Source organism: Aethalodelphis obliquidens, unplaced genomic scaffold (genome assembly GCF_003676395.1).
Source record: "Aethalodelphis obliquidens isolate GAN/ISIS:26980383/991018 unplaced genomic scaffold, ASM367639v1 scaffold44, whole genome shotgun sequence".
NCBI classification, from domain to species: Eukaryota; Metazoa; Chordata; class Mammalia; order Artiodactyla; family Delphinidae; genus Aethalodelphis; species Aethalodelphis obliquidens.
In genome coordinates this window covers 12,796,914-12,817,229 of record NW_020837988.1, presented here as the reverse complement: position 1 = coordinate 12,817,229, position 20,316 = coordinate 12,796,914, and the positions used below count along the sequence as shown (strand labels likewise).

Genomic DNA, 20,316 nt, shown 5'->3' with positions numbered 1-20,316 from the left:
GCCCGAGGGCAGGAACAAGGGACAAAGGCACAGGCAGCCTGGTCTCCGCAGCCAGGCCTCAGGCCACGGTACCTCCACAAGCCTACTGCCCTCCCACCCCACCTGTCCCCTCCCAAGGATGGACAGGACCGGAAGGGGTCAGACACCTTTACAACCTCCTGGGAAGCAGTGCGTCTCCCTAAGCAGGGGTCAGAATCCTCAAGCTGCTCTGTAGGCTCCTCCTTCGCGTGAGGGTAAAGACTGAGAAATACAGCCTGGCCACGCATCCGGAGCAGTAAACAGGTCTGAGGACCCTCTCCAGACCCTAGAGTGGCCCATGCCCTCACGGCTTTCCCCCAGGCCCAGCTGGCGCTCAGAAGGTGGGAGGGACCCGATGCGTGGACCGGAGGAGGATGATGTCAGGACAGAGTTGCCGTGCGGATGCTTTGAGACCTGGGGGGTCTCCTGCTCTTTTCACGGCACCTCCTTCGTGGCAGGCGGCCTCCAGGACCTGAGAACAATGTTGCAATCCATCTCCTAGGAAAAGCCATCGGATCAGTGTTACAACCATGACTAACCCAGAGGCTGCCGCCATGCTTAGCCACCTCCTCCAACTTCTTAATCAACAACCAGAAGCAGAGACCTGACCTCCCTTTTCACGTCAAAGGGACTCCAGTCCAACAGGAGACAGGGAAAAAATTAACTCACAACATCACTATACTGAGGACACATCTGTTTTGAATTTTCCAGGGCACAAACACAGGATCCTAAAAGTAGGGCTCAGGCCCACGCGGGTGGCACAGCCTGCTGCCCTCACTGCTCTGTCCAGGAAACCAGGGGAAATGTATTTTTCCAGCCTTGTGAGGCTGAGCTGGTTTTCACTGCACAGGTGCAGACAGTGAAGCAGGCGAGCCAATGCTGTCACTCCTCCACAGTGATTGGAAAATCATTTAACAGGCTTTACCTTGAGATTGCGGCCACGAAGGGCTTCAGTTCCTGAGGCTCGTAGGCCCGTGCGAAGGCCCAGCACACATAGCAGGCGGCGTCCCTGACGTTGGAGCCCACGCTGCAGGCGCCCCGCTTCTCCTCGTATGTCAGCGCCTTCAGGATCACGGTGACAACTGCACATGGGAGACAGAGACCATGATGCAGCCAAAGCAGCACTCAGCTCCAAAGACGCCGCACCTACTGTACCACAACCCTGCTGGCACCTCAGCCCCAGAGAGGCAGGTGAAAACATTTCTCAAAAGTTGCCCCAAAACTCCTAGAGAACGGCACGGACATGCCTGCGGGGCCCACCAAAGGGACGCTGCTGGGCCCAAGGAGACACAAAGGGACACAGAGGCCACCAGCAGCAAGGGAAAGGGCTGGCATTTCACGGGAGCAAGACGAGGGTGAGCAGCACCACCTGGGACACCTTCTGATGAGGAAAGAGTATCTGATCCAGAGGACACCGGACCCTGGAGTCCTGCTGTCAAGGGGACCACGAACGATAGACGGGCTTCTAGTTCAGCCGCAAAGCAGTTACCAGCTGGTGAGCAAGCTCGGAGGTAGGAGACCCCGTTACACAGGTGTCCTAGCTCTGCTCAGAGGGCATCTGTGACCTCACCGAGCTTTAGGGCTAAGAACTAGGGTGACAAAGCAAAGCCCATGGTCATTCTGTGCTAACTCCAGGGATAACCCAGATACATTTACTTACCTAAAACACCTGTGATATTTAAAGTAATTTGAAGTACATACAGATTGTCCTTCTGGTTCCATTTTAAAATGTCTCACTGAGTTTTTAATAGTGCACATGTAATTTTTGATTTTATAAAGAGATGAGAGAATTTAAGACACATGGTAAAAGCACTGTAATGTTTAAGGGAGCTGAAATTGTACTGTATTTACCTATTAAATTTATCAGATTCATGTATTTCAAGTATTTGGGAAAGGTTTGCTTATTAGAGACATGTACTTAAAAAGAAAATACAAAACACTCATGCATAGGGTTTTAAAAGTATAAAGGTACTGAATTAATTTTATAAATGAACAATTGTTTAAAACCTCTTAAAAGGATTATAATAGTAAAATGTAATAGAAATAACCCTCAGAAAATTTTTAACTAACAATTCAAAGGTAGAGTATTAATTTTTTTAAATCACACTCAATGAAATTCTCTGAAAGAACATGCTGAAGACTGAACATCAGTTCAATATACTGATTCAAAACAGACAACGATGCTGCCATAAAGCACACTAAACAGCTCCCACAGTGTTTAGAGAAGTATTAAAAGTGAAAATGAAGGCTTCCCTGGTGGCGCAGTGGTTGAGAGTCCGCCTGCCGATGCAGGGGACACGGGTTCGTGCCCCGGTCCGGGAAGATCCCACATGTTGCGGAGCGACTGGGCCCATGAGCCATGGCCGCTGAGCCTGCGCGTCCAGAGCCTGTGCTCCGCAACGGGAGAGGCCACAACAGTGAGTGGCCCGCATACCACAAAAATAAAAAATAAATAAATAAAAATAAAGTGAAAATGAGTATCTGTTCTGAGAAGATGGCGTGGCCGCACATGCCAGCTCCCGGGCACCAGGGCAGAACCGCTTCCGTGGATCACCATCCAACACTGGGCCACCGAGCACAACAGTGGACGGACAGGTACAGAGCCCACGCCCCCCGGGAGGCCAGGGGTGGGAGCACATTCTTCTATCTGTGCACACGGCCAGAGTCTCCCTGTCTCAGCAGCACCACCCCTCAGGCCACATGTTGCAGACACAGCGAGAGATGTCCAGGGTAGAACTGGAACATGGCAGCGTCCCATGTGGGGCAGGTGGTGCCCAGACAAATCATGCACGATTCTCACGTGCATGAACTGGTGTGAGCGTGTGAAGGTCTATGCATAAGACAGCAGGGGAGATCAACCACTGAACAAAGCGAACAAAGAAAGAGCCAGAGAGCCAGCGGTGAGACGGACAGGGTCACAAAATGCACCAAGTGACCAAAGGCACAGCCAGAGGGGCCCAGCCCTCCCTGCAGCAGCCCCACCCTCTCAGGCACATCTGGACTGGGATCTCCCCTGGGTCTGGGCACCTCAATTCTCTCTTCTCTATCTTCTCTCTCTGCTGTAATCTGCAGTCTGAGAAAAGACACTCAAGGTACGGATTTAAGAAAAATGAAGCACCAATTATTTGCACATGCAACTATCATCAGAAATTATCTTCCAAAGAAATGTACCTAGAAACAGTCTTAGGCAAAGAATCAAAAGAAACAATGGCAGAACTATGAATATTATATACAAATGTCCCCTCTGCCTTTTGCATCTAAAGACTTTTGATTCTCCATAGAGAGCAACAAAAAATAGATTTGATTCTGTACCATTTATTTTGTATACATATGATGATTACTTTTAATAAGATTTGTAAATGTTCACATAAATTTACTTGAAATTACACAAAATAAATGTACTCCAAAATAAAAATCTCAGACATTGTGTTATCAGTTATATGCATCTCAACCAGGACTGAGGACCTCAAGAACATGTTTCCTCAATGTTAGCAGCACCGCAAGGGCACCTGCACTCAAAGTTCTGGCCGGGCACCCACGCTGTGGACACCAAGGTCACTCACGCCTGGAGCTGGCCTTATTCCTCCTCTGTGCAGGCTGAGGACTCTAAACATGGAGCCACTCTCTTGCCAAGTTCTCATGTCTTCAACCCAATGGCAGTACAACACCCCACACGGGATATGCAAAGGCCCCTCAAATTCCACAACGTCTGAAACAAAGCCCATCTCACCCACACATCCCATGTCAGCCAGTGGCCCATGCCCCTCTGGGGCACAGTTCAGGGCACAGTGGTCATCCCAGGGCTGCCCCTCCTTGCTTCCCTGTGTCCAGTCAAGGCCTACCCCACCCATAGCAGCCACACCTCTGCAGAGGACCCCTTCACTCTGGTCCAGCATCTCCCTGCCCAGCCCCTCCATCACTGCTGGACCACTACCAGCCTCAGCCTCTGGTCAGCCTAGTGACTCACCTCAGCACAGCAGAGCCCAAGCTGTCCATGGCTCCCTCTCGTGAGTGCCCCAGGGCCACTACACCAATTCCCCACTGGCCTCGCATCTGTCTTGGCCACAACCAGGTGCATGCCACCCCTCCCACCTGCAAAGCCCCCGGAGCCCTCTCTGCCTGGCATCATACCCTGGGAGCACCAGGCAAACTTCCCTGAGCAGGAGCCACTGAAGCTAACAAGGGTCTGCCTCCGCCAGTCAGCACACCAGGAACTAAGCTCAGCTTTCTGAAAGAGTACCTGTCCCTCTTTGTCTACCTCCTAAAACTGAAGCATACAGTTAAGACTCACAGAGCATGTATACCCAATGTTCACTGAAGCACTATTTATAACAGCCAAGGCACAGAAGCCATCTTAATGTCCAACAACAGAGGAATGAATAAAGAAGAGGTAGTGTACATATACACAATGGAATATTACTCAGTCATAAAAAAGAATGCAATAATGCCACTGGCAGCAACGTGGATGGACCTAGAGATGATCATATAAAGTGAAGTAAGTCAGACATAGAAAGACAAATATATGATATCACTTACATGTGGAATCTGAAAAATAGTACAAATGAACTTATTTACAAAACAGAAATAGACCCACGGACATAGAACACAAACTTATGGCTACCAAAGGGGAAAGGAGGGAGGGACAAATTAGGAGCTTGGGATTAACATATACACACTACTTTATATAAAACAGATAACCAACAAAGTTATCTACCGTATAGCACAGGGAACTATACTCAATATTTTATAATAACTTTTAGGGGAAAAGAATCTGAAAAAGAATGTATATATAATATATATATATATATATATATATCTGAATCACTGGGCTGTACACCTGAAACTAACATGACATTGTAAATCAACTATACTTCAATAAAATAAAATAAAAAATAAAAAGACTCACGGAGCATGTATAAATGCCAAACCAAACCAGAGGACACTACCACAACTGTTTCAGATAAAGTAGTTAAATCTAATTAGCGATTTAAAAATTATTATCCAAACTTGAACTAAACCAAATCTGTAATGCTTCAAATTGGTCTTCATTTGTCTTACCTGGAAAAGTTCTAGTTTACCTGGAATTACTCCTAGTTTCCTAGTGTTGTTCATATTCACTCTCTGTGTTAAGAGCGTAGCCCATTCATGGCCCAATGCACGTCAAAACTAACAGGCTGTGGCACCTTGAGGGGAAGCATCGCATAAACTCGCTGTCACTGCCGCCCCAGATTCTCTAAAACCGCCACTTTACCCAGCTGCCCAGACACTTCTGGGGAAGATTGTTCAGCAACTCTATAGCCTGAGGGAAATCTGGATGCTAACTGCTGAGTCCCAATTTATCCGTCCATTGGACAAAATCAATTTCAAAATAGACAACTATGAATGACAGCGGTCAGTACTGTCCACTTCTACTTCAGGTGGACGTCGCACCCAACTACTACACTGAGAAATGCTCAGGGCCCCCAGGGAGAAGTCCACCTCCACAGGGACATGGCCCCACCCTCAACCTGCTTGCCTCTGAGGCCCCCCTGAGTGGCTGGGGGAGCCTGACCCCAAGTAATTGTGAGATGGCTCGTGAGGCTGACCAGTCACGAGGAAAAGGACACGCACTGTCATCTGTACCCACTAATAGACGTCTGCCTCAGCACAACAGAGACCCCCGCATGGCTGACTGGCATTTATTGGTGGGAAAATCGGGAGACTAGGAGGTCCAACCATAGGCTCATCTGGCCCACTGCTCTGTCTCAAGGGTCAGGACCTGCGCACCCACCACCCATGTGTGGCTCCAGGTGCCAGTCTTCACTCGCTCCACAGACTCCTTGGCTCTGCTCTCCGGCCCATCCACTTCTCTGTCTCAAGGAATGGAAGAAGGTCAGTTTGTGAGAGGGCAGTGGGAGCCGTATGCTGCACTCGGGCTCAACCCTACTTGAGAGAGAAAAGATCGGTGAGAAACGTGGGCTCTGAGTTCTGTGTGGCAAGGTGACCCCCACAAACCCCACCTTTGGTCCCTGGCACCCATACATATGCATGTGATGTCCTTGGGTAGCTGCCTGGCCCTCCAACGACATGAAGGCGCTGGACTTCCCTGTGTCCTCCTGCAGCCTCCCACAGAGTTAGGTCAGAGAAGTAGAGACCCAAGCCCGCCTGGGCCTCAGGGTCTCACTGCCAGCCCTGCCCACCCATGTGGCCATGCTGCTGTAGCTGCCTGGCAAAGCCTCCCTGGCAAGTCCCACCCCAGTCCTTGGCACGGGCAGTTTCAAAATCTTTCTCTCGAAAGCTCCAGTGACCCATTTATAACACCTGCCACAAACATTAGTGCTGAGATCCAAGTGCAGGTGAAGAAGTGCTGCCAGGAACGAACACAGGCCTCGCTGCTGGACTGGGGTCTGAGAGAGGGGACTATGCAGCCACTGACAGCAACGGTGGGACACCTGCCTCACAGTCACTGGAAAGGAATTTGATTTTCATAAAGTAAAACAGCTCAGAAGGAGAGAAAGCAAGATGATGGATTTCTTCAACAAGAAAACTGGAAAGTGGGGCTCTCGGCTCCAATTCATCCCAAGGTGGTAGTAAGTACCGTGCCCCAGGGGTAGAAGGACGGGGTCGGGCCTGCTTCTGCTGCTCCTGGGAAAGGCCCATGGCTGCTCCCGACCTCTCAGGCCTTCACCAGCCTCTTCTGTGCGAAAGTATGCTCTGGGCTTCCAGCTCTGATATCCAGGGACAGGAAGACAAGAGACAGACCAGCCCCAGTCCATGCAGGGTACTGAGCGATCACAGAGCTTTGGGGGAGAAGGTGGTATATGACGTAGAAATAGTCTTTGCCCTAAACTTTTATAAGAAGTCATTATCAGAGAAAAGGATTCAAAAACTAACAACTCTTTCCAGATCCAACAGGTTTAAAATACAGAAAACTCTTCAATAGCACTGAACAAAGACCTTTCTCACGGTTCCAATTACACACTGCAAATACATGTCAAATATATAAGATTCCCCAGAGGGCTTCCTTTTGGCAACCCAGAGTCCAGCAATGTAATTTAAATACCCTTCTCTCTAGACAGCATGTCATTTGTCTAACACCAATCGCCTAAGGACAAAGCAGCCTCCAGGTGAGAGAATCGACTTAACCCTCAGAGCACCAAGTCCCCACTTGCAAGGCTTACAAATGCACATCTCCAGAGGTCAGTAGGAACCCAGTGTACTTTGAGCATCCACAAAAAAATCATCATACAGCCAGCACAGAAGCTATGTGTTTTGATAAGTAATGAATTATACTAATTTAAAAACAAACTCATCACATAAGGAATATCACTGCATGGGGCCAAGTCTCCCAGGATCACTGGGCCATGTCTCCTGAGATGCACTAGAATGATATCTCCCAGGATGCACTGGGCCAAATCTCCCAACACGCCCTAGAATAACATCTCCCGGGATACACTTGGCTGAGTCTCCCGAGATGCCTCTGAGCCTGGCCACATGATGGCGCTGTCTGGGGAGCCAACATTCAGACCACGAACCTGCTTGCCCAGAGTCTGAGCCCAGGAAAGTACCAGTTTCCCGGGAGCAGGTGTGGCCATCACCGCAGAACTTCTACTTCATCCACCAGTACAAACAGCCATCATACCTTCCTAAAGAATGCAGTCCAACTTGCTCAGAAAAAAATATGTTGCATTTGCTGGGGGAGAGGAAATGACGGACAGAAAATCTGGTTCCACAGACATGTAGTTTTCGGTTCCCACAGGACATCTGAAAAACTCCCAAAGGCCCTTAGCTGACCTGTGGGCAGCACTGCCAGCCACAGCACCAACCACTCAGACTTGCATGCTGGCCTTCCTTGGAGGGTGAAGGACCCCCGCCCCACAGACACTGGGAGACCCCAGCCAGGGCTCGTCTCCACAGCACATAACGGAACGGGATCTTAGCAGCATCCTGTGCGGTTTGGGGTGGGCCCCTGGTTACACTCTCCCCCAGGTGCCTGAAGCACACTCACCTGCCACAGTGGGAGCATCCATGAAGCCCTCTCCCTTTCCACAGAAAGTCACATGGCTGTGCTGGTCCAAGAGCCCTCCCACGCATCCTCCCTATGAACAAGACCCCCGCCACCACTGCCCACAGTGCTGTGGCTCAGAGCCAAGGCTCAGCTGTCGAGAAGCCAGGAACAGACGCTCTCTCACCAGGTGCTGTGAAAACACAAGTTCCCCCCACAGTGAAGCCCACAGTCCAGGCTAAGTGGGTACAGCCATTACTGTGATGCATATTTAGCCAAGATAAGGACTCTCCTCACAAGAGAAACACAAGGCAAGACAGAAGGAAGTTAAGTTACTGTTTTAGCCGGAAAAGTCTTGCCTGAGGGCAGGACCTTCTGAAATGCTTAACACAATCACAAAGCAATACTGAGGCAAACAAGAAGCACCTACTCTTCCATCTGATTGTGCCCTATCCCCTCGGTGTACAGGGCAGTTCCTGCCACATCACCTGCTCAAAGGAAGTGATTAGCAAATATTCCTGCATAAAGCATCTCAAACCTCAGTAGATCAATACACTTAAACTTTTAAAGCAAATAACAAACGACGTAAATGTGGTATAATGGATAAAGATGGGATGGCAAATACATGTAAGGAGTTCACATATATCATACGAACATCCCAACCTAAAAAGAGGAGAAACAGCGGATGAAGAAAGTTGAAAAAATGTGAATGTTGAAAATGAGGACAAGAGAGCCATTTCTGAAGATCACACGGACAGAACCTGACTTTCAACGAAATCCCCAGACATGCATGTTGATGCAGCAGGCCATGTGGCCATGACCCACCTTGACCCACGCACAGGGCTGTGGGCAGAACGCCTACAAGCTGACCCTGAACTAACAAGTCCATTGCCAGACACCTGTCCTGAGGAGACAGTGCAGGCACTGGTCTATGCTCAAGCCACTCACCATGGACTCAGGAGGAGCAAGTAACAAAGTGGTGAGGGCAGCTCTGCAGTCAGACGGGCCTGAGCCTGTGTGCCTGGGCCTCCCGGGGAGCGCCCCCAAGTTGTCACGAGAGCCGCACTGCTGCGACCATGGTTTGAAACAGCAGAAATAAAGCCCTGCTATAACGGGGAGGGGGAATGGGAGGTGATTAAATACAACAGAACCATTCAATGCAACTCAAACTGCCACCCAAAATAATATTAAATGACAGGAGGACACTCAGAACCCCCAAGTACACTATACTTAGTCAATGGCTCGTGTGCTGAAACCAGTGACAATAAGTACTCACTCTGGGCCAGGCCCTTGTCCAACTAACCTTGAGAGGTGGGGAACTGAGGCAGAGAGGGACAGCCCAGGACTTGGACTGCATAGCCAGCCCATGCATCACACTGAGAGAGCCCCAGATCACTCATGCTCACGACCCCCATCTGCCACAACATCAACAGGGCTGATCTCCAGGCAGCAAGATTCCAGGTTTCCTTAGCTGCTTCTTTATGTCACTGTCCCAAGTGTCCATAATGAACACACATGATCCTCACGATGATTAAAAAAGACAATACAACACTTTAAAATATGGTTCCACACTTTTCCACTATTCAGGGGGCACTGATCCTTCTCAACATCAAACACATTTACTCCATTTAGAAACCATTCCTACGTGGAACATGGATCAGAGAAGAGAGGAGGACAAATCAAAGAAGAGTAAACATTAAAACGACCTGTGTGCTCACTTCAGCAGTATATATACTAAAACTGGAATGATACAGAGAAAATTAGCATGACGTCACTTATATGTGGAATCTAAAAGATGACACACATGAACCTATCTACAAAACAGAAACAGATTCACAAACACAGAGAGCAGACTTGGGGTTACCAGGGGAGAGGGGGTTGGGAGAGGGGGTTGGGGGAGGGATGGAGTAGGAGGTTGCGGTTAGCAGATGTAAGCTATTATACACGGAATGGATAAACAAGGTCCTACTGTATAGCACAGGGAACTATAGTCAATATCCTATGATAAACCATAACGGGAAAGAATATTAAAAAAAAAGAATGTATGTACATGTATAAGCAAATCACTTTGCTGCACAGCAGAAATTAATACAACAGTGTAAATCAACTATACTTCAATAAAAAAATAAATATGAACTACCAAAAACAAAAGGACTTCCCTGGCGGCGCAGTGGTTACGAACCTGCCTGCCAATGCAGGGGACACAGGTTCAAGCCCTGGTCTGGGAAGATCCCACATGCCGCAGAGCAACTAAGCCCGCGCGACACAACTACCGAGCCTGTGCTCTAGAGCCCGCGTGCCACAACTACTGAAGCCCATGCGCTCTAGGGCCCGTGTTCCACAACAAGAGAAGCCACCACAGTGAGAAGCCTGTGCACCGCAACCAAGAGTAGCCCCCACTCGCCGCAGCTAGAGAAAGCCCACGCGCAGCAACAAAGACCCAATGCAACCAAAAAATAAATTTTTTTAAAAAAAGAAATTTAAAAAACAAAAGATCTGACACCAGTTGAGGTGACAGAAAGACAGAAGGTAAGCCCCCCACCACAACACAGGGGTCCTCCTCCAGCCCACAGCAGCCCACCCCACCCCAAGCGGGTACCCCACCCAGCCCACAGTGGTTCCCCCCCCTCACCCTTGGGGGTGGCCATGACAGAATGCCAATAAAGCCGGATGGCTGACAACCTTTGAGGCCATGGATTCCTTGTCGCTGCTACCACAGCATCCACCCAGGTGAGATCGGGCACGTCTTTCCTCCCCTTCAGCTCCCTGGGCTCCAAAGAGGTTTAAGGAAGGTACTGAAAGTCAAAGCAAGTGCCCAATACAGGAAATGCCACTGTGACTGCCGTGGTGAGTTTCCACGAGGCTGGACGAGCAGGTACACTTTCCACGGGAACTCCTGGTTAGACTGTTTATAATAAATATCTGGTGTCTACCCGGTACAGAAACAAACCGTTCTAAACCAGCTGGTTCCAAGTAACCCTTCGAGTAACCTTGGGCTCAAGGTGCTCAGCCAGTTTACTCGACCTTCTTCGTGGGACACAATGCCGAAAACACACACTTCACATGAGCCCAGGTGTCCAAAACTTTAAATAAAGACCTCAGTCAGGAGAGTGCTTTTCTTTAAATAATTAATTTTTACATGTCACTTTTAATGTCACTTGTAAAATAACCTGAACAAGTATCTTTCCTATTTTAAGAGACAATCTCACATCTTTTTTAAAAAAAAATCAATTAAAATACACCAACATGTTAAGATAGAACATAAGCAAAAGCACCTCCTCTCTTGGGTACAATAACCATCCAAGAGGACAGCGGTGGCTCCCTCCAGAGGCCGGTCCCCCCAGGGTGCTACTGCGGAGGCCCCACCCCAGGACTTCAGGGGGTTAAGATCTTTAACTTGTCGTGACTGAGGTCAGGGGTTGACTTTCCAGCCAACCAGTGTGGCCTGGCAGTTGACCTCCTCCTGGTCCAGGTCTGTGCCCACGTCCCCACCATGCCTCGCCCCCTGGACGGCTGACGTGTGGTCATCCCAAGGAGTGGCATGATGGGTCTGTACACCGTGAGACAACTCAGTGCTGGCTGGCACTTCTGACCGTGGTGAGGCCGGCTGTGAGTAAAGAGATGACCTCTACAGTACTAGTTCTCTGGCGCAGGGGAAATGAGCTGCCGGTCCCTTGAAATGAAACACAATTTCCATGTGCTATGAAGATGACGCTGAACATGAGGCAAATATGAGAGACTGAGCAACTGAGCCTTCAGGAGGGACGAGAGGCCTCCAAGGAGGAAACGGAAATCATGGGGTCCCCGAATTCCCTACCCCCAGGCCCAGAAACAGGACAACCTGCACCCTCTGCCACCACCACTCACTGAGTAATAAACAGACAACAGGACAAATCGACAGGGCTTCCCCACAGCCACCCTCCGGGGGCCAGCTGGTTCCAAGCAGGCCAGAACAGGAACCGATAGCTGGACCTCCATCAGGGAGCACTCACAGGGCCATCTGCCCCATCAGCACACTCGGGTGCTCAAAGAACTACTGAAGAAGGACAGGAAGTGTACCCACCGCAGAAGGTGAGCAAAGACAGGTGGACAACAGCAGTGAGGACAATGTCCCGGGTAGACATTGGCATAGGACATAATAGGTTTTATATTCTGAGGACAAACTGCACTTTCCATGAAATCAAGATGCTGGACCCCTTCACAGAGACCTGGAAGAGCAAGTGAAGTTAAAAGGCACATGGAAGGTTCCTCGTCTTTCTCTCCAAGAAACGAGCCCATGAAGAAGACTCCACGGGAAGAGGAAGGACACCGTGCAGCATTCACTTCATTTAAGATGCTCCTAAGGGGCTTCCCTGGTGGCGCAGTGGTTGAGAGTCCGCCTGCCGATGCAGGGGACACGGGTTCGTGCCTCGGTCCGGGAAGATCCCACATGCCGTGGAGTGGCTGGGCCTGCGAGCCATGGCCGCTGAGCCTGCGCGTCCAGAGCCTGTGCTCCGCAACGGGAGAGGCCACAACAGTGAGAGGCCCGCGTACCACCCAAAAAAAAAAAGATGCTCCTAAGAACAGACTCAAGGAACATTTCCAGCATTGAAAACTGTGATGTGTACATGACAGAGACATTTCTCTGTTTAATCCTGATGGTGCTATGTTAGCTCACTGACCTGTCCCTGACTGTGAACCGGCATTTGAAAGGCTTGAGGACCACACCTCCCCTTGAGTGAGGGTCCCCCGCCCCGAACCACGCCCTTCCTCCCGTCAAGGTGGTCCAGGCAGGCATCAGAGTGCCAGCATGTGGAGAGCAGTTGGAGCACAGCCCCCAGAGCAGCCTCCCACCCACACCATCTAGCACACTGCCTTGCACACAGCAGGTAAAAATGTTCTGAGTGAATCAGAGTGTTTCTCCTTCTTTCTCCAACGACACACATCCCTCGCAATTTTTTAAACTGCTTAAGCCATCCCTCCTGGAAACATTTCCCTAATGTTTCACACAAGCATAATCTTCTTTATAACTGAAGGATAATAGATACCTCTCTACCCCCCCCCCCCCTTTTTTTTTTTTTGTGGTACGCGGGCCTCTCACCGCTGTGGCCTCTCCCGTTGCGGAGCACAGGCTCCGGATGAGCAGGCCCAGCGGCCACGGCTCACGGGCCCAGCCGCTCCGCGGCACGTGGGATCCTCCCGGACCGAGGCACGAACCCGCGTCCCCTGCATCGGCAGGCAGACTCTCAATCACTGCGCCACCAGGGAAGCCCTCTCTACCCCCCTTTGAAATATACTTACCATCAGTAATCTTTCAGCTTCTCCAAATTTTACGTATACAAACAACAGAGTCTAAAACTTTTGGAGGAAAACCTCTTTCCCCCTTCCCTCGCCCACCTATCACCTAGCCTAAAGAAACTGTGACCACGCATTTGGTCTGGGAGTAAGGTGAGTGCCTGGACACTTTGTGGACGATACAAGGACAGGGACAGGTGGGACCGCGGTCTGGTTCTCTCACCACCAGCCCCTGGGCTACTGGGAAGTCACAGGAAGAGATTAAGGTCCAATCCTCACTTCTCCAACTACGTTAACAAGCCTCCCAAAGAGGGAGCATGTGAAAGCAAGCAGCTACTCTCCATCCGGGCGACCTGCCCCCACGTCCCAGCCACTCTGAAGGAGCAGAAGAGCCGCAGCACAAGGCGAGACTGCCTGCTGAGAAGATCTACTAAGGAGGGCCCCCAGGCCTGGGGTGGCTGCCTGGATGTTTAGAAACCTCCGCAGGTAACTGATTCCTTGGCCACGGTGGGAACCAAGTGCCTTAATCTAGCTCTCGGCTGGCAAACAGTTCCTAAGCTGAACATCACAACATCACCCCACTGCACTAAAAGTCAAATAAAACTGCTTAGAAATAATCCTCAGAAAAATACAACCTTCTACTGATAGACTCCCTTTTAATTTTTTCAACCCTGAAAACCCAAATTTTCAGTTTCTCTAACATCAAAACATTCTACTCCTTCTAAGTCCCCGACAGGCCTCCCCCGATCTGCGAGGAGGAAGAGCCTCCCAGGAGAAGGGAGCGGGCGGCCCCCGAGCCTCATCCCCACTGGACCCAACCCGGGGCCACCCGCCCTGAAGAGCCTGCGGCCGCAGCACACACTTCCCGCTGAGTCAGGGCTATGCATGAGCAGCTGTCACCTCATCACCAGCGGTGACGAGCAGCCCCACGGCGCCTGGAGCGATGCCATCGAACAGGGGCTCTCTCCTCACCCGGCTGTGGTTTATTAAATTCGAACTAGAGGACGCCAAGTGAACCCAGGGGAAGCTGTCACTGGGAAAACACAGGCACGAACCCATCCCACTGATGTCGCCCACACCTGGTCCAGGTGCCCACCGTGTGTCCCAGGGGCCAGGACTAGGGGACAAAGCTCTCCCACCACCGCAGAACTGAGGTGAGATGTGAACTCCCATGGGGGCAGCCTGAACCCCCAGGAGGAGGCCCCGCCCTCGGCTGACACAAATGTTTCCCACTTTCTCAGTCCCCGCAAAGCCGGAGCATCTCCTGGTTCTCAGCTGTCACACTGGGTGCTGGCTCCCCAAGGGGCCTGCCCAGCCTTAGTCTACGTTCTCTGTCAGAACTTTCTTGTCAAGCCACCTAGGTAATGGTTCTTGTCAAATTAAACTCTCGTGATCTCTGAACGACCCTCCTCAGGGAGAGATAACAAAGGCTCTTTCCATCCCTCTGCGCTCCGCCTAGGACACAGCACCAGGGGACCAGTGCCTGTCCGTCCTGTCTCTTTGTCCAAGGCCACGTGAGGGGGCGGGACGGGGGAGGGGAGCTCGGCTGTGCCGCTGGCGCAGGAAACGGCCACAGCTGATGACAGAGTGGCCCAAGTACAACAACTTGAAAGAAGCAAAAACAAGCGCTCCGGAGAATTAGAGGCTTAACCAGGAAGTCAGGGACCTGTTCTGCCACTGACTCACAGCCTTGGATTCCCTGCAGCAGTGCCCAGACCTCCACTGGCCCCAAGAGTGTCCATGGCACAAATGTCAGGACTGGCAGGCTTGGAGGACCATGCTGCAGGAGAACCCACCTCACCGAGCTGAGAGTCACTGGACCAGACGTGCGGCCCAAGGTCAGATGGCCAGGACGAGGAAGAAGGGTGAATGTTAGACAACAGGCCACTCGTATTTGATTGATGACACGCCCACGCCTGGCTGGGGCCAAGTTCTCTGAAGTTTTCTTCTCTAATCTCACCACCCAGGTCACTGCCTTGGACAGCTGGGACAGGGGAGTGTGGATGGCAGACTTCTAACCACAGGCCGAGGATCTTTCACAGCCAAGCTGCCTGACCTGCCCCAGTGACCTCCCACACTGACCTCCCAGGGTGACGCAGACCCTCAGGCATAGCTATGCCTGCACAGCAGGGAGAGGTCCCACCAGGTAGGGGCAGAGTGTGGCCTCATCCTCCCTTTGTCCAGAAAATGGCAGGTCCCCCCCACCACCACGGGCCTCTCCCGATGACACAGCCCAGGCAGAGCTCCATCCTCACTTCTTCAGCCCCCAAGCACCTCCCTGCTGCCCGCTGCACCCCCGCAAAGATCTGGACCCACCTCAGGGCTACACTTCGACTCCCACAGCACCCAAGCACAGGGCAAGCAGAGAACCCTGCAGCAGGGGCTGGCCTGCCACGCAAGAAATCAGGCCGGTGCGTCTTCTCCTGGAGTGACCGCTGGGCTGCTCCCCAGGGCGCTCCTGCAGCCTCACTTCCTGAAGCCTGGGACCAGGGCCCCACCAGCGTATAAGGCAGAGCAGCAGCCCCACGGCTTTCACGGTGGGGGCCAGGTAGGGAAGCGCCCAGGGGGTTCCTTTGGCAGCGAGAGCCACTGTGCACCAGGCAGCCTCACCCATGGGGGCAGGGGGCGTGGGGCAGCACGGAGAGGGCACGGCTACCTCACCCCAAGCACACTATACCAACCTGATCCTGGGGCCACATGCCCACCCAGATGTGTCACCAGGAGACCTGCTAACACGCTACTTTCATGAGCAGACGTGAAATTCAAATGAAATGGACCCTCTAGCTGTCTTTCCTGTGTAAGTAACTCCCCAGTCAAGTCGGCCAACCTGCACTGGACTTTAAACACCAAATGGGCCTGCTGCTAGCAGGAAACAGATGATAAAATTAGGGAGGTATAGAAATAAATTACTTTAGTAGGCAAAGGGTTTTCCCAGGTAGCAAGGTTTCTCATTAATAAATCCAGAAAAAGATTTTCCATTAAAATAGCATAAATATTATCAACATGTCTAAAATAATGAACTATGTGGACAGACATTACTTTCTGAGCACACTGTATATAACACACAACCAAATCACTTTATATTCATAAATGTCACAATCTTAGTTTTGACCCAAACTATGAATTTCAAATCTTAAATATAACATAGGTAAAGCCATATTATACAGGATGTTTTGTAATTTGCATGGCTTCTATACATGTGTTAAGTATAAATTCTAAACACATACCACTTAGAAATGCATAATACTTCTTTCATCAAACTACAAATTCTTTCATAAACAATCTCAATTCTAATTAAAGAAGTATCAAATATTTAAAAACAAAAAAATTAAAGATACCCTTTAAAAACCCATACACGTGCGTGTGTGTATATGTACATATACAAATACACATTCACACCCAAAAACTGCACACGTAAAAAGAACTCATATGAAAGAATTAAAACAATGGTAAGGGGGATTTCTTTGGCAGTCCAGTGGTTAAGACGCCACGCTTCCAATGCAGCGGGCGCAGGTTTGATCCCTGGTCGGGGAACTAAGATCCCACATGCCTTGTGGTGCGACCAAAAAAAAAAACAATGGTGAGGGAATTCCCTGGTGTCCAGTGGTTGAACTTCCGCACCTTCACTGCCGAGGGCAGGGGTTTAATCCCTGGTCAGGGAGCTAAGATCCTGCAAACCTCGCAGTGCGGCCAAAAAAAAAAGTGAAATTTTTACATCAAAAATGACACAATATAAGATCAAGAAAAATACACAACCACAGAATTGGTGAAAATTGGTGAAAATATTTGCAAACTGTCTACCTGATAAGGGTCTAGAATCCAGAATATACAAAGAGCTCATACAGCCCAACAACAAAAAGACAAACAACCCAATTTAAAAATGGGCAAAGGACTTCAACAGACATTTCTCCAGAGATACACAAATGGCCAACAAGTATATGAAAAGATGCTCAACATTATTAGTCATTAGGGAAATGCAAATCAAAGCCATAATCAGATACCCACTAGGTTGGTTATAATTTTTTAAAAAATGGAAAATGACAGGTGCTGGTAAGAGTGCGGGGAAACTGGAACCCATGCCCTGCCAGCAGGAACGTAAAGCAGCAGCATACTCACAGCAGCCAAATCTCCATTAGCTGACACATGGATAAACAAAATGTGGTCGGTCCTTATGAGCCGAATTGTGTACCCCAAATTCACATGTTTTAGTCTCAAGTCCTAATACCTCATAATGGGACTGTATCTGGAGATGGGGCTTTTAAAGAGGTAATTAAGGTAAAATAAGACTACCCGGGTGAGCCCAAATCCAACAGGGCTGCTGTCCTTATAAGAGGCGCTCAGGACACAGACACAGACCAAAGGTAGGACCACGCGAAGACACAGCAGGAAGGTGGCCATCTGCAAGTCAAGGAGAAAGGCCTTGAAAGAAACAATCCTGCCAGCACCTTGATCTCAGGACATCCAGCCTCCAAAACTGAGAGGATAAATTTCTGTTGTTTAAGCCACTCAGTCTGGGTACTTTGTTATGGCAGCCCTAGCAAACCATACTGTGGAGTATTCTTCGGCCAAAAAATGAAATGAAATACTGACACGCGCTTGCTTACAACATGGATGAACCTTGAAAACATCATGCCAAGTGAAAGAAGCCAGTCACAAAGGACCACATGCTATATGATTCTATTTATCAGAAACAACTAGAATAGGCAAATCCATAGTGATAGAAGGTAGATTAGTAGTTGTGCAGCACTGAGGAGGATGGAGGTTTCAGGTGACAGCTGAGGGGCATGGGGTTCCTTTTGGGGTAATGAAATGTTCTAGAATCGATTGTGGTGATGGTTGCACAACTCTGTGAATAAAAGCCATTGATTTGTACACTTTAAATACGTGAACCATACGGAATATAAATTATATCTCAACAGACCTATTTTTAAAACCTCATAGATAGGTAGTTATTATCCCAATTCATCAAGAAGGATACCAAAGCACAGATAAGTTACCTTTCTACCTCTACCGGGGTCAATTTTGGTAAGTTATATTTTTCTAGGACTGTCTATTTTGTCTGAGCTATCAAAGTTATCAGCAAAAGATATTCTGGACATGTGGCTTTTATTCTCCACAGGACCTGTCTCACAGCCCCCATCTGGATGGTCTTACTATTATTTATATGCGTCCCCTCCTGCTCTGTCAATAAGCCGGAAGTCTCTCAGTCTCTCTCTTTGGTAGGCCTTTTGGCTGTTGATCCTTGTAGACCTGTGTCTTCTCCCTCACTCATTTCTCATGCTCCCCTCACTGTCTCCCCACCTCTTCCCTCACTCCTTCCTTGGCAGTTTGAGCCTTTCTTCTCTTACAATATTCTGGGGCGGCAGGGGAGGAAGGGTCAGCAGCAGTTTCTACAAAGGGCCAGAGCCCAAGCATTCAGGCTTTGCAGACCACTGGCTGCTTCCCTTTTCTTTTTTTTAAAACAATGTTGAAAAAAGGAGAAACCATTCTTGGCTCCAAGGCCATACAAAAACAGGCCAAGGCCAGCTTGGGCCCGCGGGCCATAGTTTCACAACTCCTGCTTAAGGTTTTAAATTTCCCTGTAAGTACACTACTAGCTGCATCTTGAGAGTTCTGATACATAATAATTTTGTTACTGTTCATGTTTACCTTTAAATTTTTATTATAAAATTTCTATTGGGATTTCTTCTTTGATTCATGTGTTATTTAGAAATCCATATATTTTCAAACTAAAAATTCACATCATACCTTTATCCTTCTGTATCTGACTTTTAATTTTATTGCTTGTGGTCAAAAAATGTAGTCTGTACACCAGTGGTTCTCTGAAATTTCTTGAGACTTGTTTTATGACCTTACTAGTAAACGTGCAGCATTTGTAAATATTCCTCTGTGTCTTAAGATTGCAGCCCCTCAACCACAGCTGCAGAGCCCTACACAAACCCACAGAATCAGGCCTGTTTTTCTGTTGTCTAAGTCTTAGACACAAGGCTCCCTGCTATTCTATTTCCTCCCACTATTCTATTTCATAAATGAACTGTCAGCAATCAAGAGAGGTGTTCTGAGCTCTCAGGAGGACACCAGATTCGTCCACTTATCCCTGCAACCCTACTGATTTCTGCTTCTCACAGCCTCAAGTTTCACGAGGAGTCAAAGCCCCAGGGCTATGTGCACCACCTTGACGGGGATGAGCCCAGGCTGAGGGACTCACAGGAAGCCTGCTCCAGGCTGTCCCCTGAGTCCTGGACAAGCATCGTAACCAGCTGCCTCAAAACAGGTGGAGTAAAAGGCAGTCAATGTAAAATTACACAAGAAAAGCACACACATGAGGGAGAGTCTGCAGACACCACAAAAGGATCAGAAGCCCAAGCACTGTGGACAAAAAACAGAACCTAAAAGACAATATCGGAAATACAGGCCTAGAATATTAAACACATAAAAAGAGGAATGGAAACCATGGTAAAGAAAAGAGGAAGATTTGAAAAAGAACCAAAACAAGGTCTGGAAACAAAAGGGAAAAAGATTCATGCTGTGGATGGCTTTCGACAGTGACCTTGGGGGCCTAGCTCGGGAAGCGAGCCCAGCCAGCGGAGCTTTGCGACACCACACACGAGGGTCGGCAGCCGGAGTCAAGCAGAACAAGGGAACGAAGGGGGCCTGCCCTCACTGTCTTTAGTCTGTTCACGGCTCTTTTATTGCTATGTTTTCACTGACGTTATTTGTAGCATGAGACAAAAAAAAAAGTCTGTGTGCTAATTTTTCTCCTTGTCCTGTTTACTTTAACCAAGTAACTTCTACACGTGGTTGTGAACATATCCAGAGATGACAGGTAAAAAGCACCTTTTAAATACAAATTCAGGGAATTCCATGGCAGTCAGTGGTTAGGACTCCGCACTTCTACAAGCAGGGAGCACGTGTTCAATCCCTGGTCAGGAAACTAAGATCCCACAAGCCACGTGGCATGGCCAAAAAAAAGATGTTTTTAATTTAATGAATAAATACATACATACATACATACAAATTCAATAAAAGGAGATAGAGTG

The 20,316-nt window shown here is 49.2% G+C and overlaps 1 protein-coding gene across 2 annotated transcripts in view; it reads right to left on the bottom strand.

The window, feature by feature from the left end:
• The window catches only part of TBCD (tubulin folding cofactor D), a 176,604-nt gene that overhangs the window by 74,905 nt on the left and 81,383 nt on the right, over nucleotides 1-20,316 (bottom strand). For both annotated transcript variants that reach the window (XM_027081141.1, XM_027081142.1), the window contains one exon: nucleotides 944-1,100. In XM_027081141.1, coding sequence (XP_026936942.1) covers nucleotides 944-1,100 — 157 coding nt within the window. The remainder of the gene's footprint in view (nucleotides 1-943; nucleotides 1,101-20,316) is intronic.